At 38.6% G+C, this 13,152-nt stretch overlaps 1 protein-coding gene and 1 pseudogene across 2 annotated transcripts; both read left to right on the top strand.

The window, feature by feature from the left end:
* Positions 1-5,477: 5,477 nt before the first annotated feature.
* Positions 5,478-7,303, top strand: LOC149049246 (trace amine-associated receptor 1-like). Of its 2 annotated transcripts, none has more exons than XM_089199236.1 (2): positions 5,478-5,542; positions 6,209-7,303. In XM_089199236.1, the coding sequence occupies exon 2, from the start codon at positions 6,244-6,246 to the stop codon at positions 7,168-7,170; it is 927 nt and encodes a 308-aa protein (XP_089055362.1). In that variant the 5' UTR covers positions 5,478-5,542; positions 6,209-6,243; the 3' UTR covers positions 7,171-7,303. The 2 variants fall into 2 exon arrangements, with proteins under 2 accessions (XP_089055362.1, XP_089055363.1); XM_089199237.1 differs by lacking the exon at positions 5,478-5,542 and adding an exon at positions 5,672-5,777.
* A 2,323-nt stretch (positions 7,304-9,626) lies between these two features.
* On the top strand, positions 9,627-10,490 carry LOC113669912 (uncharacterized; annotated as a pseudogene).
* Positions 10,491-13,152: the final 2,662 nt, after the last annotated feature.

The raw sequence follows: 13,152 nt of genomic DNA, 5'->3' as shown, positions 1-13,152 counted from the left end.
CGCAGCTGGTGTCAACAGGATAAGTTACTTTGTGGCTGTCAATGTCGCTCAGATTCCCATAATCGTCATCACTCCTGTTGTTTATTTGAGCCTGCTGTACCCACTGATTGCACCGAGAGGTAGAAATCGATGTCGTTTGATCTGATAGGTATGGGTTTTCATTACTATTGGAATAGCATGGTCCTCTGTTTCTCTCTCCTATCAACCTGATAATTTTTAAAGGCCCCCTGTGTATTTTTTTTCCAATTTTTTCCCCTTTCGGCGTCTACAATTAAAAAATGGAGAAGCCTTGACTGTGCTCTGTTCTGTTGTAAAGCACGCGGAAGGCGGCTAGAGCACGAAAGAAGTGCAGGGGGAAACACTCGACTGCGTCTCGTGTCTCTCCCTACTTCTTGAGTGCTCTAGCCGCTTCCTAAGTGCTTTACAACAGAACAGAGCACAGTCAAGGTTTCTCTATTTGTTTTATAATAAAGAATCCGTTAAATTCCCCAAGAATTACTTTCAATTTTCAAAACAAATCTTATTTCCAAAGCGAACAACAGTGTCGTCAGCATGCTCTATACTCTCATAAAGCACGCTACAATAAGCCAATCAGAATTCCTGTTAGAATGGTTCAAATAATCTGATTGGCTGCACAAGACTAAAGCTGTCAAAAATGTCAAACCATCAAAGTTCATATTCTGCAATAGTTTACAAGCTAAAATAGCTCGGCATGTCGAATTTAACACTTTTGCCTGAAGTTTTTTAGTTTCTAATACAGGATCTGAAAGTGAAATTTTCAGTGAAATTCGGCCCAATCGTGGCTCACAAAAATACGCAAGTTATTTCACATGACAAGTAGAAAACAAACTGTTCAAGGCGAGTGTATTATGAATGAACAACAGCCTAATTCACTAAGACAAAAAGATCGCTCGGAATGACAGCGCCGTAAAACTCGGTTGCAGTGACTGATCTGGCCTTCCACTCAACGCATCGGAAAGGTAATCAGGGCAAGCTCTTATTTTTTCACTCGAAGGGCAGTCGATTTAGTTCCTGAGGCTTGCTCCACTGCGATGACCGAAGATCGCCATGATTAGCTAGCCGCGATAGACCTTAAGTCGCTCTGACGCCGTCATGATTAGAATGAATTTTAACAGTTATGCCAGGTTATATTTTTTTTATAATTCCTGTTTTTTTCTATTTGAAATCGAAACTTTATATACTATACAAGTGTTAGCTGTGTTTGATTTTAATTAACGTACGTAAACTCGCAATCTAACTGAGCGTGAAAACCGTAAAAAAAAATCGGACTGTCTATCTTGTTTTATCTTTGAGGATTTTTGTCTCTGCTCACGTTACAGTAACGTAAATTACTGCGCCTGGCATTTTTGCAAAGCTTTGCTCGCTTGTTCCGAAATTTCACTTTTATTAACGAAAGAAAAGCTAGAAAGAAGTCCCGGAAAAGGTCGGACATAGTACGATTTGGCAGATGGCGTGGCAGCTTTAGCTCAGTTCTATTCTCTGTACTCTCATAGAGCACGCTCTTTCAACCAATGACAGTACGTGTTATATCCGAGCTTTATCATAAATGTCCATAGTCGACCAAAATAATAATGTCCGTTAGTGCGATATTTGACGTTAGGCCAGAAAGTCAGCGAATCTTAGGGTAGGTAGCATTGGCCGAACAGTCGCACAGTATGAGATAATAAACAATTCTTGATCTCTTGCGCACAGTTATACCTCCCTCCACCCCCTCTTTACCTTTCAAACTTAGATCTACGTGTCTGTTGTAATTTTTTTGAAAATTTTCTTAGCTTACTTCCAATCACATTATGCCGTCACTTTTGGAGTTCAGTTCAACTGCACTGGAGCAGGATACTGCATATCCGCTATCTTCAGCCCCAAAAACTCACAGATGGCATCTGTTACTTTTGCGCTCATCTCCTCTCTTGTGGCAGGTAAGCAAAGGAAAGGTTATCGTGACAAACAGTAATACGAGGGGGAGGTAGAAGAGGGATGGGACGATAGAGAATGGAACTTAAGAAAATTTGTATTGATGCGTCACGTTAATCATTTTGAATTCGCTGCTTTGAGTTATTGTATTGGTTTGCTACCTTTGGGCTACAGGACATTACTTATCGCCTGAGGAAGAGGGTGGAGAATTTTGGGGGATCGTATGGTTAAGGGGGAGGGCGGAGGGCAGAGGGAAGAATCAGTCGTCACCAATAAGGGGGGGGGGAATCAAGAAAGTTGACCGCAAATGAGGGGGAGAGGGGGTCATAAGGATACGACAGAGCTTTAAAGGATCAAGTAAATTTTATCGTGACAAAACCATAATCCTTCCCCCCCCCCCTCTCCCGGCGGTGAATAATGACCGGCCCTTACCTCACCTCACCTCTGTCTCGAATATGACGAAATTCTGAAAAAAGTCCCAGTTGCTGATAATTACTTGCGCTAAAAGTTCAATTCTAGGACATTATATTGTTTCGGATTCGGTGTCTGGGCAAACAAAGTTTAGAGTGATAACGAAGGCAACCCATCCTAAACCAAGCCAAACGCAAATGAGCTTTTAAAAATTTACCAGAATGTCTGTTGGCTACGCTTTTGGCACTGGCAAAAGCTCTTTAAAATCTTAACAATTTGTCGTGATGGATTTGCGATTATGTATGAGTTGGCACTCTTACAATGTAATATTTGCCAGGCGCGATCCTAGAACGATTTATTTAAGTGTCGTTACTAAATATTTTGCAATAGCAATTTTATGCTGCTGAGGGTTTCTTGCCCTCACCCTGCTCTGCTGCCGGTTCTCTTCGTAAATTGACACAATTCTATTTCTGTCTCGCACTGAATTCCCAAGCAGTTCTCCTACACTGTGTAAAATTGCAGAGAGCTTGCTCGGTCCAGTGATCTACAGTCTGTCTTACTGCCGCAGGTACTTGGAGGCGCTGTTTGAAAAGGAGGCTATTCGTTACCCATGGCGCGCCATGTGCATGGGCTATCGACAAGGAATGGTTATACGCTGAATAACTACAGCTCTTGTGTAGCAGTCTTATTTGCCATGGGATTTGCTTACCGAGTGCTAGCTTTGTTGTTTATGTTGTTTAAAAATAGGGGGAAGCAACATTAGCTACATCTTGTTGTTAGAGAAATCTGGAGAAAAGCGTATTATTGTTAAACTCAAGGGTGGCTTTAAATTAGATGATTAGATTTCATTTTTTTGCGTGTGTCCTGTGACAGTGAACGCAAGAAAAGGAATTAGACGAGGGAGCAAACTTGTACAAACATTATTTTGTTGTCAGTTGAGAGCATTTATTTCTGTTTTGTTGATTTTTTTTTTCTTTTTCGTTAGCGTGCTCGAAGGTGCCATATATGTTTAACTTAGATATAGTTTGATGCTACTCTGGTTTGCAGATTTAATGAATGTAACCGAAGAAGTTAACATGTTAAGTGTCCCGCCAAGTGTGTTGTGATGTACACACAAGGCTTAAAATGACTATGCTAAGAGACTTAGAGGTTAGAGGTCACCTCTGTTAGTTCGAGAGTCAGAATCACTATCGTCTAATTTTATGCGCAAGAATGCCGAAACCGGTGATCTTTGTCGGTTGTTGATAAATCATAATTGATGATTAAAAATGCATGTGAAGGTTTCAAATTTGTTAGGAGATTCGTGGGCTCGAGTAATGGTCACTTTTGAAATGAGCCCGCAAACTTACAAGGCCAAAAAATAAGTTTGATGATTGGATGTCTGTTAATTATTAAACTGAATCTGGCATTTGACCTCCAAAGCCAGAATGTTCATGTTTCTGAATAAGAATATCGATAATGTTGGTTGTCGGTTAGTATTTACTTGTCCGCCCTAATCGGTAACTCTTTTTCGTATTTTCTCGGTAGTCAGTTGTATTTTTCCATCTTTGTCGCTAAACAATTAACCCGATCCAGATCTTCTTCACACATCATCAAAGCGATCGCTAACAAGTGATCGCTAACGTTTTAAAAGAGTCTTATTTTTCAAATAATTTTTGCAATAGCAACTTAGATGTGCAGGTGGCCATGGGTTGTTGTTTTGAGACGCAGCTTAACGGATAGAAATATTTCTGATTAAAAGATCTCGGAAACTGTGATTCTAGTGGTTAATTTTTTGCGATTCCTCGTTGTGAAAAACGTTTTCTAGGACGCGGTTTTCCCTTTTTATCGGGAAAAAGGAGGACTTATTCACTGAAAAATGTATGATACGTTGGACTCAAATTAACACCTGTGCTGAAGCAGTTAAAATATTCTCCACGTTTCTTCCTCGCACTCGAGCAATAACCACTCACTTTGTGTTCAGTGCGGAACATTTAGGCTAAATGCATCGTTCCTGTTTTGTGGACATCAACAGAAATCAATCTTTAAGTAAACATCTTACCACACAATCTATTTACATTTAATTAGGGTTGGCTCAGCGATAGTCAGTATAACGAATGTCCGTCCAGAATGGGCTGACATAGAGATATCCTTTTAGGCAAATTGATCCATTTACTTGCTTACAACGCTGGTAAAATAAGTAACATATCCTATCATATTTGGCCTATTGATTATTTTCCCTTCCTATCCAGCTGTTCTCGTATCGGCTTTCATCTTTGGGTTCACGGAAGACTTATTAACAGTTTTTTTTAGTCAATTATGAATTTACCTCATATAATCATCGTTTCACCGATGACTGCCATGCTTCCCACACTCGAACTCTCGTTCATTCAAGTCTTGCGGCAACTCAGACTAAAGTTGATAGTTTTTTAATTTTCTGTTTACATTTCGAGTAATTTTATTTCAATAACTCGAGGGATTCTGCTTCGAAATATTTTTTTCTTACAATTTTCCCGTTTCAATGCTCTGACCGCATTGCACTGGACTATATGAGTTAATGGGAGTCAACTGTGGCAAAACGTTGTCATAGGAGTAAGAATCAAGAACCATGAGACTGTATCCAAGGTTTATCGAAAGTCGGGAGAGTATTTCTTTCGTCGGCACTAGTAGATAACACCTCAATAATAAACCTGTGCAAGGAATAATTAATTATGTTTCAGAAAGGAATAAGACTTCCTTCACCTGTCGTGAGGCATTTCGAATGTTTAACGTTTGTTCGTCCCACTTAGTAAAATAAAACCACCTTCTTGTTGGTTTCGTTTGATCATGTGTTTCCTTAACAAAAGCGTAAGTAGATGTTCAAAACCCATTCTCTTAGTTCACGAAAGAATCTTAGAAGAAGGTTTTAATCTTTTATCTGTATTATCTGATAATATTAGGAGGTAAAATCTAGTTTAGGCTTGTCGCCGAAGACATAGTCAATTAAACAAATAGGTTTATCCCATTCTGAGGGCTAGTTCCTGTGCACCTGCGATATGATAATTAACTAATTTTCCTTGTACACTGGTGTTTGAATGAAGAGCTATCTAAAAATATTAACTGGTTAATTCACGTCTCATATAACCATCTTACTACCGACAACGACCCCCACACACCTCTTTCATGTATATAAAGAGAGTGGATTAAGTGACTCTGAATACGACTGCAATTTCTTTTCAAGGTATGTTTATTCATTTTTATAATTTTTTTCTTTCTTTGGCCAATTCAAACTGTGGTATAGTGGTTTGAAAGAACATTATTATTGGAGATATAACCTTCGACACTTCAACTAAGCTCATCATTAGCAGACTGTTATTGTGATATTACAGTATGTGGTTAGGTACGTTTTTGTGCTAATCAAGAAATTTCGCAGAAGTAATAAGGCTGTGACGGTATGGAAACAATATTGCAACCGGGTAAGTACAATAATATCTAAGCAGTGCCTTTTTAAAAAGTTTTTGGCCCAGGACTCTAAAATTGGAAATTTGACCGAGGCATTGCGCAAGCACTTTTCCATTTACAAACTTTAAAGAAGCCATATACATGTAAATGTAACTACCTTTGATAACGACACCAAAAATCGGACTAATTACCTCATGCTTGTGTGCCAGTGGTTGAAACAGCCCTGTCAAGTCGTCGAATACAGTTTATTCAGATATGTTCCCATTATCCCTTGCAGTCATACGTAAGTGGCGTGTATTGTTGAGAAATATTTAAGTCTCAATCGTTATTGTCTACACATGGTTTAATCAGAAAAAAAAAAACTTTCTTAGCATCGCAAAAACAAGCCAGGTCAGGAAAGATTCTGTCGTTCATTGAAAATTTAACAACTTGTCTCCATTTGTAGGTCGTTTGGTGAAATAATATTTCAGTGGAAACTCAATGGCTCCCAACACAACTAACATTGCTCGTTACCTTCCTGCCTCCCACTGCGTTTCATGGTTTGCTGTGTTCGGCATTGTATGTCTGGCCATAGTCATCCTTAATATCATCACCATTATTATATTTGTGAAGCAGCGCCAGCTACAGAGGAAGAGTACATACTTGATTATCCATCTGGCCATAGTCGATCTCTTTGTCGGGGCGGTTAGTGGGCCTCTTTGGATTGACTTTTTTATGAGTTGGTACTGCGATCTGTGGGAGTACGATAGGCCTGATAGCATTTTGTTATTCGTACTAGGGAGGGCTACTGGGTATCATATTGATAAAGTCTCGCTTCTTAACCTCGCTTTTATTTCATTAGAACGAACACACGCAACATTTTGTCCTTTCAAGCATCGTTCTGTAAAGAAATGGGTTTATGGAGTGGTTATAACTGTTACTTGGTTATTCCCTGTAGTCGTGATGTCTTTAGTGTTTGGACTGATAAACTTCAATCACGTCAGCTTTAAAATTACTTCGGTCCTTTTCTCATATCTTTCTATCCTTCTTTTAGTTATATTTGCATGCTACTTTCTCATTTATATCAAAGTTCGTGGTGGTCGTTTTGCTCAACTCCATGGCGCAGCCGGCCTGAGGGAAAGAAAACTGACAAGTACAATGTTTCTTGTCACATTTGGATCGTTCTTAACTTTCCTGCCGCAAATGGTTTACTGGGGTGAAGTGGCGTTTGATTTTAAGCTACAATCCAGCCTTCCCACCAATTACGCTTTTCACATTTCAATGGCGGTGTATGTTTTTTTTGTCTTCAACTCGCTAATAAATCCTATGATTTACGCCATACGGATGCCAGAATTTAGAGCAGGTATATTACAAATAATATTTCGTAAGACTCTACGCCGTTCGAACCCGGTCAACATTCCTCTTTAGGATCGTTAATTTATAATGTTTGGAGAAATATAAAATTGAAAAAAAAAATTAAGCTCGAAGTAAACAAGGAAAATTCTTGCGCGCTTCTCTACATTGCTAACACGGGTCCATTATGGAAAACTAACGTCAATGATGATGTTTAAAGAACATGTTTGTTAGGTTTAAAATTATGGGGATAAAATATTGACTCACTGATTGGGCTGTTATGATGAAATAACTGTGTAGCCAGTAATTTCAATAATCTTAGATATAGAGTCCATGGTCATTTTTTTTCTCACATAAAGGCACAAAAGAATCAAAAGCCTTTACCTTGATCAGTAAAACGACATTGAAGTGTTTATTTCAGTACTGTTGTTTCCATGTAGAGTACATACTACTTTTGTGATGACACCGCTGATATCAATCAATCAATGAATTTTAAAGAAGCATTTTTTACATTGTTGTAGATACGTCTCACTAAGGACGGTACATAAAACGGACGAGTTTACTTAAGGAAACCCGAAAATGTGATAATATAGACAGCTATGACCGGCTGAATGCTTATGTTAGTATTGGTTGTTATTTGTAATGACTGACTACTCAATACGTGGGTTAAAAATTGAAAGCCAACACTCGTTATTACAAGAGAAAAGAAGCTCAAAGACAATTCTTTAGAAATTGTAGCGTGACATGGATGATCTCTACAGAAATAAAAGCAGAGAAAGATACAAATGAATGATAAAATAAAACCTCCCTTTGTTGAGTAATTGAGTTTAGTTTGGCTTGGTTTTGCTGTGCGAATTATTAGTCAGAATGTAACAGAAAACAATCACCATAAGTAGGTAGTGAAAGAAACAAACACTATTTTTACAACCATAGGTGATGATCCCGCTAAAAAATCAATTAATATTCTCAATTTAGGGCCCTAGATTCTTTTTTGCCACTGCGCTACGCAGTAGCCATGCGAAAGCGATTTCATTTCCGGTTTCCATATTTTTGTATTTTTATTCTAAAGCACATCATTCCAATCTCCTGCTGCCTTGAGGTAGTTGTTAGAACCTTTTTTCTTTTTGCTGTTGCATTAAAACTAATATTTCTAAAGTTCGAGATCATTACGGGATGTCAATTTCACTATAACCCTTGCGCATGGAAAAAAGTTAATGGCTAGATTTCACCACGTATTTCACGGTTATTCAAACAAAACCTTGCGCTACCCTTGTATCAATATTACCACCCCCATTTCTTTTAAAACAGCGGAAAAAAAGCGATGATCTCTCCCCAAAATCGTTTTTTTTTTGGATATCGAAATAATCCCTTGCCATACATTCCTTTATTGCGAGTTGCAATATTTGCCCCGTGGCAATCCCAGAGATCTTTGCGCAAACACAAGGATCCGATTACTGGCAACTCATTCATTACTGAGTAGTGGGTGTGAGACCACGCTGTGAGGTGATCATTCAGCGTAGTAAGTGCCGCGCCGTGCGCTGTTTTCAATCCAACTTTTGTGCCTTATTCTCGGGCAATAACACTAACATCTTTTGAGAAGGGGAGGCTAGAATGACCCCAAGGATCCACCCTCTCTACCCCGGAAATTATATAATTATTAAACTGAATCCGGAATTTAAAGTAGTTAGTATTTAATTGTCCGTCCCAATCGGTAATTCCTTTTTGCATTTTGTTGGTAGTCAGTTATATTTTTACGCATCATCAAAGCAACATTAATAAGTGATCACTAATTTTCAAAAGAACCGTATTTTTCGAATGACTTTTGCAATAGCAACTTAGATGCGCAGGTAAAAAGTTCTGCTTCAAAATGTTTTTTTTTCTTACAATTTTCCGTCTCATTACTCTGACCCATCGCACCGGACTATATGGGTTAATGGGAGTCAACTGTGCATATACTCCTGATTGGCAAAACGTTGTCATAGCAGTAAGAATCAAGCACTATGAGCTCATCGTCAGCAGACTGTCGTTATGATATTACAGAACGTGGTTAGGTACGTTTTAATGCTAATCAAGAAATTTAATAGAAGTAATAGGGACTTTAAGATGCAGGCTCTACTACGGCGACCGGAAGTCTACTCTTTAAACCCGTCGGACTGCGCATGTCCAAGGTGGGAATTCACGCCGTACTCTTGCCATCTGCTACGGCAAAATCGTCTCGTTCCCGTAGTGGTGAGTACGTCAGAATTTGCCGTAATATTGTGTTTGAAGTCTTAATTATTTGAATTTTTCCTTGCGATTAAATCGATTTCGTTTCTTTACGAATTGATAAATCATAGCTAAGACGAAAATTGGTCAAAATGTATCTGTAGAAAAAAGATGTCAAAAAAAGGGGCAATGGTAAGTATTTTTTTATCGTTTTCGTTCGTTTTAATTTTTTTTGACTCAGTCGAGTTCTTCGGTTTGCTTTTCCGGCACTAAGCTGGTGCATGGGTACTGATAACAAGTTATTAAAAATTTCATTCATTTCTGTTAATTTTGATTTTTATAACAGGCCAATGGAGTGGACAACAGCGCACGACGTGTTGCTGTGCAGAGAAATTTTTCTACAAGAGTTTTACAAGTTCAAGAAAGGAAGCAATGAAAGAGGAAGAACTTGGACGCAAATTTCCGAAAATCTCAACTGTGTAACTGCAGTCAAATTCAAAGTAAATCAAAGGGCGATGAGAAAGAGATTTGACTTTCTACTTGGAAGATCTCGACAGCAAAGTAGAGAAGAAGCAAAAGCATGTGGTGCATGTCTCGAACCAACAGAGCTCGACGTACTGTTAGAAGAAATGTCTGAAAGAGAGAAACTAGCAGAATCAACGAGAGAATCAGTTGTAGTAGCAAGAGCGTAGAAACAGATCGCAAAAAAGCCGAAGAGAAGCGTTGCCAAGCCTTGGAAAGAATTGGTGAAACTAAAAGAAGGGCTAATGAAGAATGAAAGAACAGCGAAAAGGCAGCGAAGAAGCGGAGCTGATGTTACCGAATTTCTATGGAAAAAGTCAGAAAAGGAGCTTAAGATCCGTCAAGAGGAGCTCGCTTTGAAAGCAGGAGAAGTTGAAAACGAAAAAGAGAAGCAAGCGAGATGTTAAAGACCCTGGATACTATGATTGCAAACATGGCAAAACAACAAGATCAGATGCAAACACTTCAGATGGCTTTTTAGCAGCAACAGCAACAACAAACACAGACTATGATGGTGTTGTTAGAAAGACTTACGAAAAAGTAATAACGAACTAGTTTTCCGACAGAGATGACATCGCATTAATTTACTCTTCCTTGTAAATTTGTTGCATCTTCAAGTTACTGATTTTGTTTGTTAAATGTCATTTTGCAATCTCTGTTTTTTTAAAGTCGGTGTAAATTCTGTTGTGTTCTGCAAATATGATTTCCCCCTATTTTGTTGGAAATTTGTTCAGTGGTTTACACTATTCAAGATATATCTTAAATGAGTAAATTATTTCAGTGCTAACAACTATACTTTCTCTTTGTTCGGTTTAAAAAAAAACCATAGTATCATGCAAAGTAAGTAAAAAGTCCGGAAGGTTACACCGAAAGAACTCAGAAGTGTTCTTTCCATACAGGCAAGTAAGGCTGTATCTTAAAAGTGCGCAAACGATATATATTTTGTGAAAAGATAGAGGGGCCGCAGCCAGGATAAAACATCTTGTAAAATTTAAAAAACGATCTCTGGCTAAAACTTTTAAAAATACGAGCTTTCGGCTGTTTGCGCTACAGCCTTCAACGGGTAAAATGATAAAAAGTTAAGAAATACTAGGTGTGAAGTACAAAGTAGGAAATTAAAAATGCTAATAACTAAGAATGTTTGTTAAAAATACTAGGTGTGAAGTACAAAGTAGGAAATTAAAAATGCTAATAACTAAGAATGTTTGTTAAAAAGAATGTTGTATTGTCCGGGCAAAGGACAGGAATTGTTGTCCGCATTGGGAGTTAACTTGGAATGCCACGCTTCTAGTGTTTTTCTTGTTCTAAAACTGCCTTTGTCAATAATAGATGCATTATCAAAGTCTATTGCGTGATTATTGGCCCAGACGTGATTGGAAATTCTTGAGCCTTTTACCGCGGTTTTCACATTTCTGAGGTGTTCTTTCTTTCTTGTGTTGAAGGCCCTGCCAGTCTCACCAATATAACACCATGAACAGTCACCACAAGGAATTTTATAAACAACATTTGTTTGAGATTCCAATAATGGTCGAAATTTTGGGGCCGGGAACTGTTGTTGGAGGGTGATAAGTGGTTTGTTCACCACTGTGATGTCGTGTTTTTTGAGGACACGAGTCAGAAATAAATAATAAACACAAGGCCAGCACAGCAGCAACCCTTCTACACAGAGCCCTAAAGCTACCCAACTCCTCCGAAGGAAAAGAACGAGAACTAAATCGAGTTTATTCAGCACTTGAGTCTAATGGTTATCCATCGATTTTCATTAAAAACATTCAGACCAAAAAAACCCGACGCTCAACAGTGTTGTCCCCGGAGGAACTTGTTGGCACATTTTTCAAGATGGTCGAGGCGTCCGAATCACGCAAGTCGTTCGCCTCTCTTCCATACATTAAAGGCGTAACAGAACCTCTGACTCGTGTCCTCAAAAAACACGACATCACAGTGGTGAACAAACCACTTATCACCCTCCAACAACAGTTCCCGGCCCCAAAATTTCGACCATTATTGGAATCTCAAACAAATGTTGTTTATAAAATTCCTTGTGGTGACTGTTCATGGTGTTATATTGGTGAGACTGGCAGGGCCTTCAACACAAGAAAGAAAGAACACCTCAGAAATGTGAAAACCGCGGTAAAAGGCTCAAGAATTTCCAATCACGTCTGGGCCAATAATCACGCAATAGACTTTGATAATGCATCTATTATTGACAAAGGCAGTTTTAGAACAAGAAAAACACTAGAAGCGTGGCATTCCAAGTTAACTCCTAATGCGGACAACAATTCCTGTCCTTTGCCCGGACAATACAACATTCTTTTTAACAAACATTCTTAGTTATTAGCATTTTTAATTTCCTACTTTGTACTTCACACCTAGTATTTTTAACAAACATTCTTAGTTATTAGCATTTTTAATTTCCTACTTTGTACTTCACACCTAGTATTTCTTAACTTTTTATCATTTTACCCGTTGAAGGCTGTAGCGCAAACAGCCGAAAGCTCGTATTTTTAAAAGTTTTAGCCAGAGATCGTTTTTTAAATTTTACAAGATATATATTTTCCCTACCGAGCTCAAACAAGGTTTTAAGTTCTTTGTAAAATCTAAAAACTTTCATTTAAATAGTTTACAATGTCTCCGAAGAGCCATTGAGCCAGAAGACCTTCATTTGAGGAGTCAAAACTGCATTTCTGAGTGGGCCCCAGAGGTTCACTCGCGAAGGATAAGCCGGATCACCGTATATACACAGAGGCCGTCCAGATAGCGAAAGGGCATATCGGTTGAGATCTGCCAACAGATTGGAGTCTGCCAACATCCCGGCATCATGTCTTCTTCCCTCTGAAAAATACAATGTTAATTAATAACTCAGAATTAGTAAGTACGTCGTAAATAAAGTTGCATTTGCTGTTGCCTCACTCTTAGAATAAATCATTTGTTACAAAAACCATACAAAACACATAAGCAAACATAAATATTGGAATGCAAACACTCTAAAGTACCCACCAACAGGTCCAAACATATTATTAATCATTCCGTCTGAGGTTACGACAGACTGAAATTTGCTAGCATGGACACGGGTAAGCCCGTTGTGGACGATTCTTTGGTTGCATTCTGGTCTAGATATAGGCCAATCAGTTCCGTCGACAAACCCGAAGCAGTTATCCAGTGGTGCTTCCTTTCTGTGAACTACATCGGCGTAGTATTCCAGATTCCTGGGTCTAATGAGTAGTATTCTAGATTTCATTGTTGAATACGATGACCATGAGTTGCATAAATGTAATCCAACACTTCATTTGTTATCTTGCTGATAACAGGAAAAGGCCAGGCTTGGCGAAC

This window comes from Pocillopora damicornis, chromosome 3 (genome assembly GCF_964200805.1).
Source record: "Pocillopora damicornis chromosome 3, jaPocDami1.2, whole genome shotgun sequence".
Taxonomy (NCBI): Eukaryota; Metazoa; Cnidaria; class Anthozoa; order Scleractinia; family Pocilloporidae; genus Pocillopora; species Pocillopora damicornis.
Note: the sequence above shows the minus strand (reverse complement) of the source record. Positions and strands in the feature narration are given on the sequence as shown.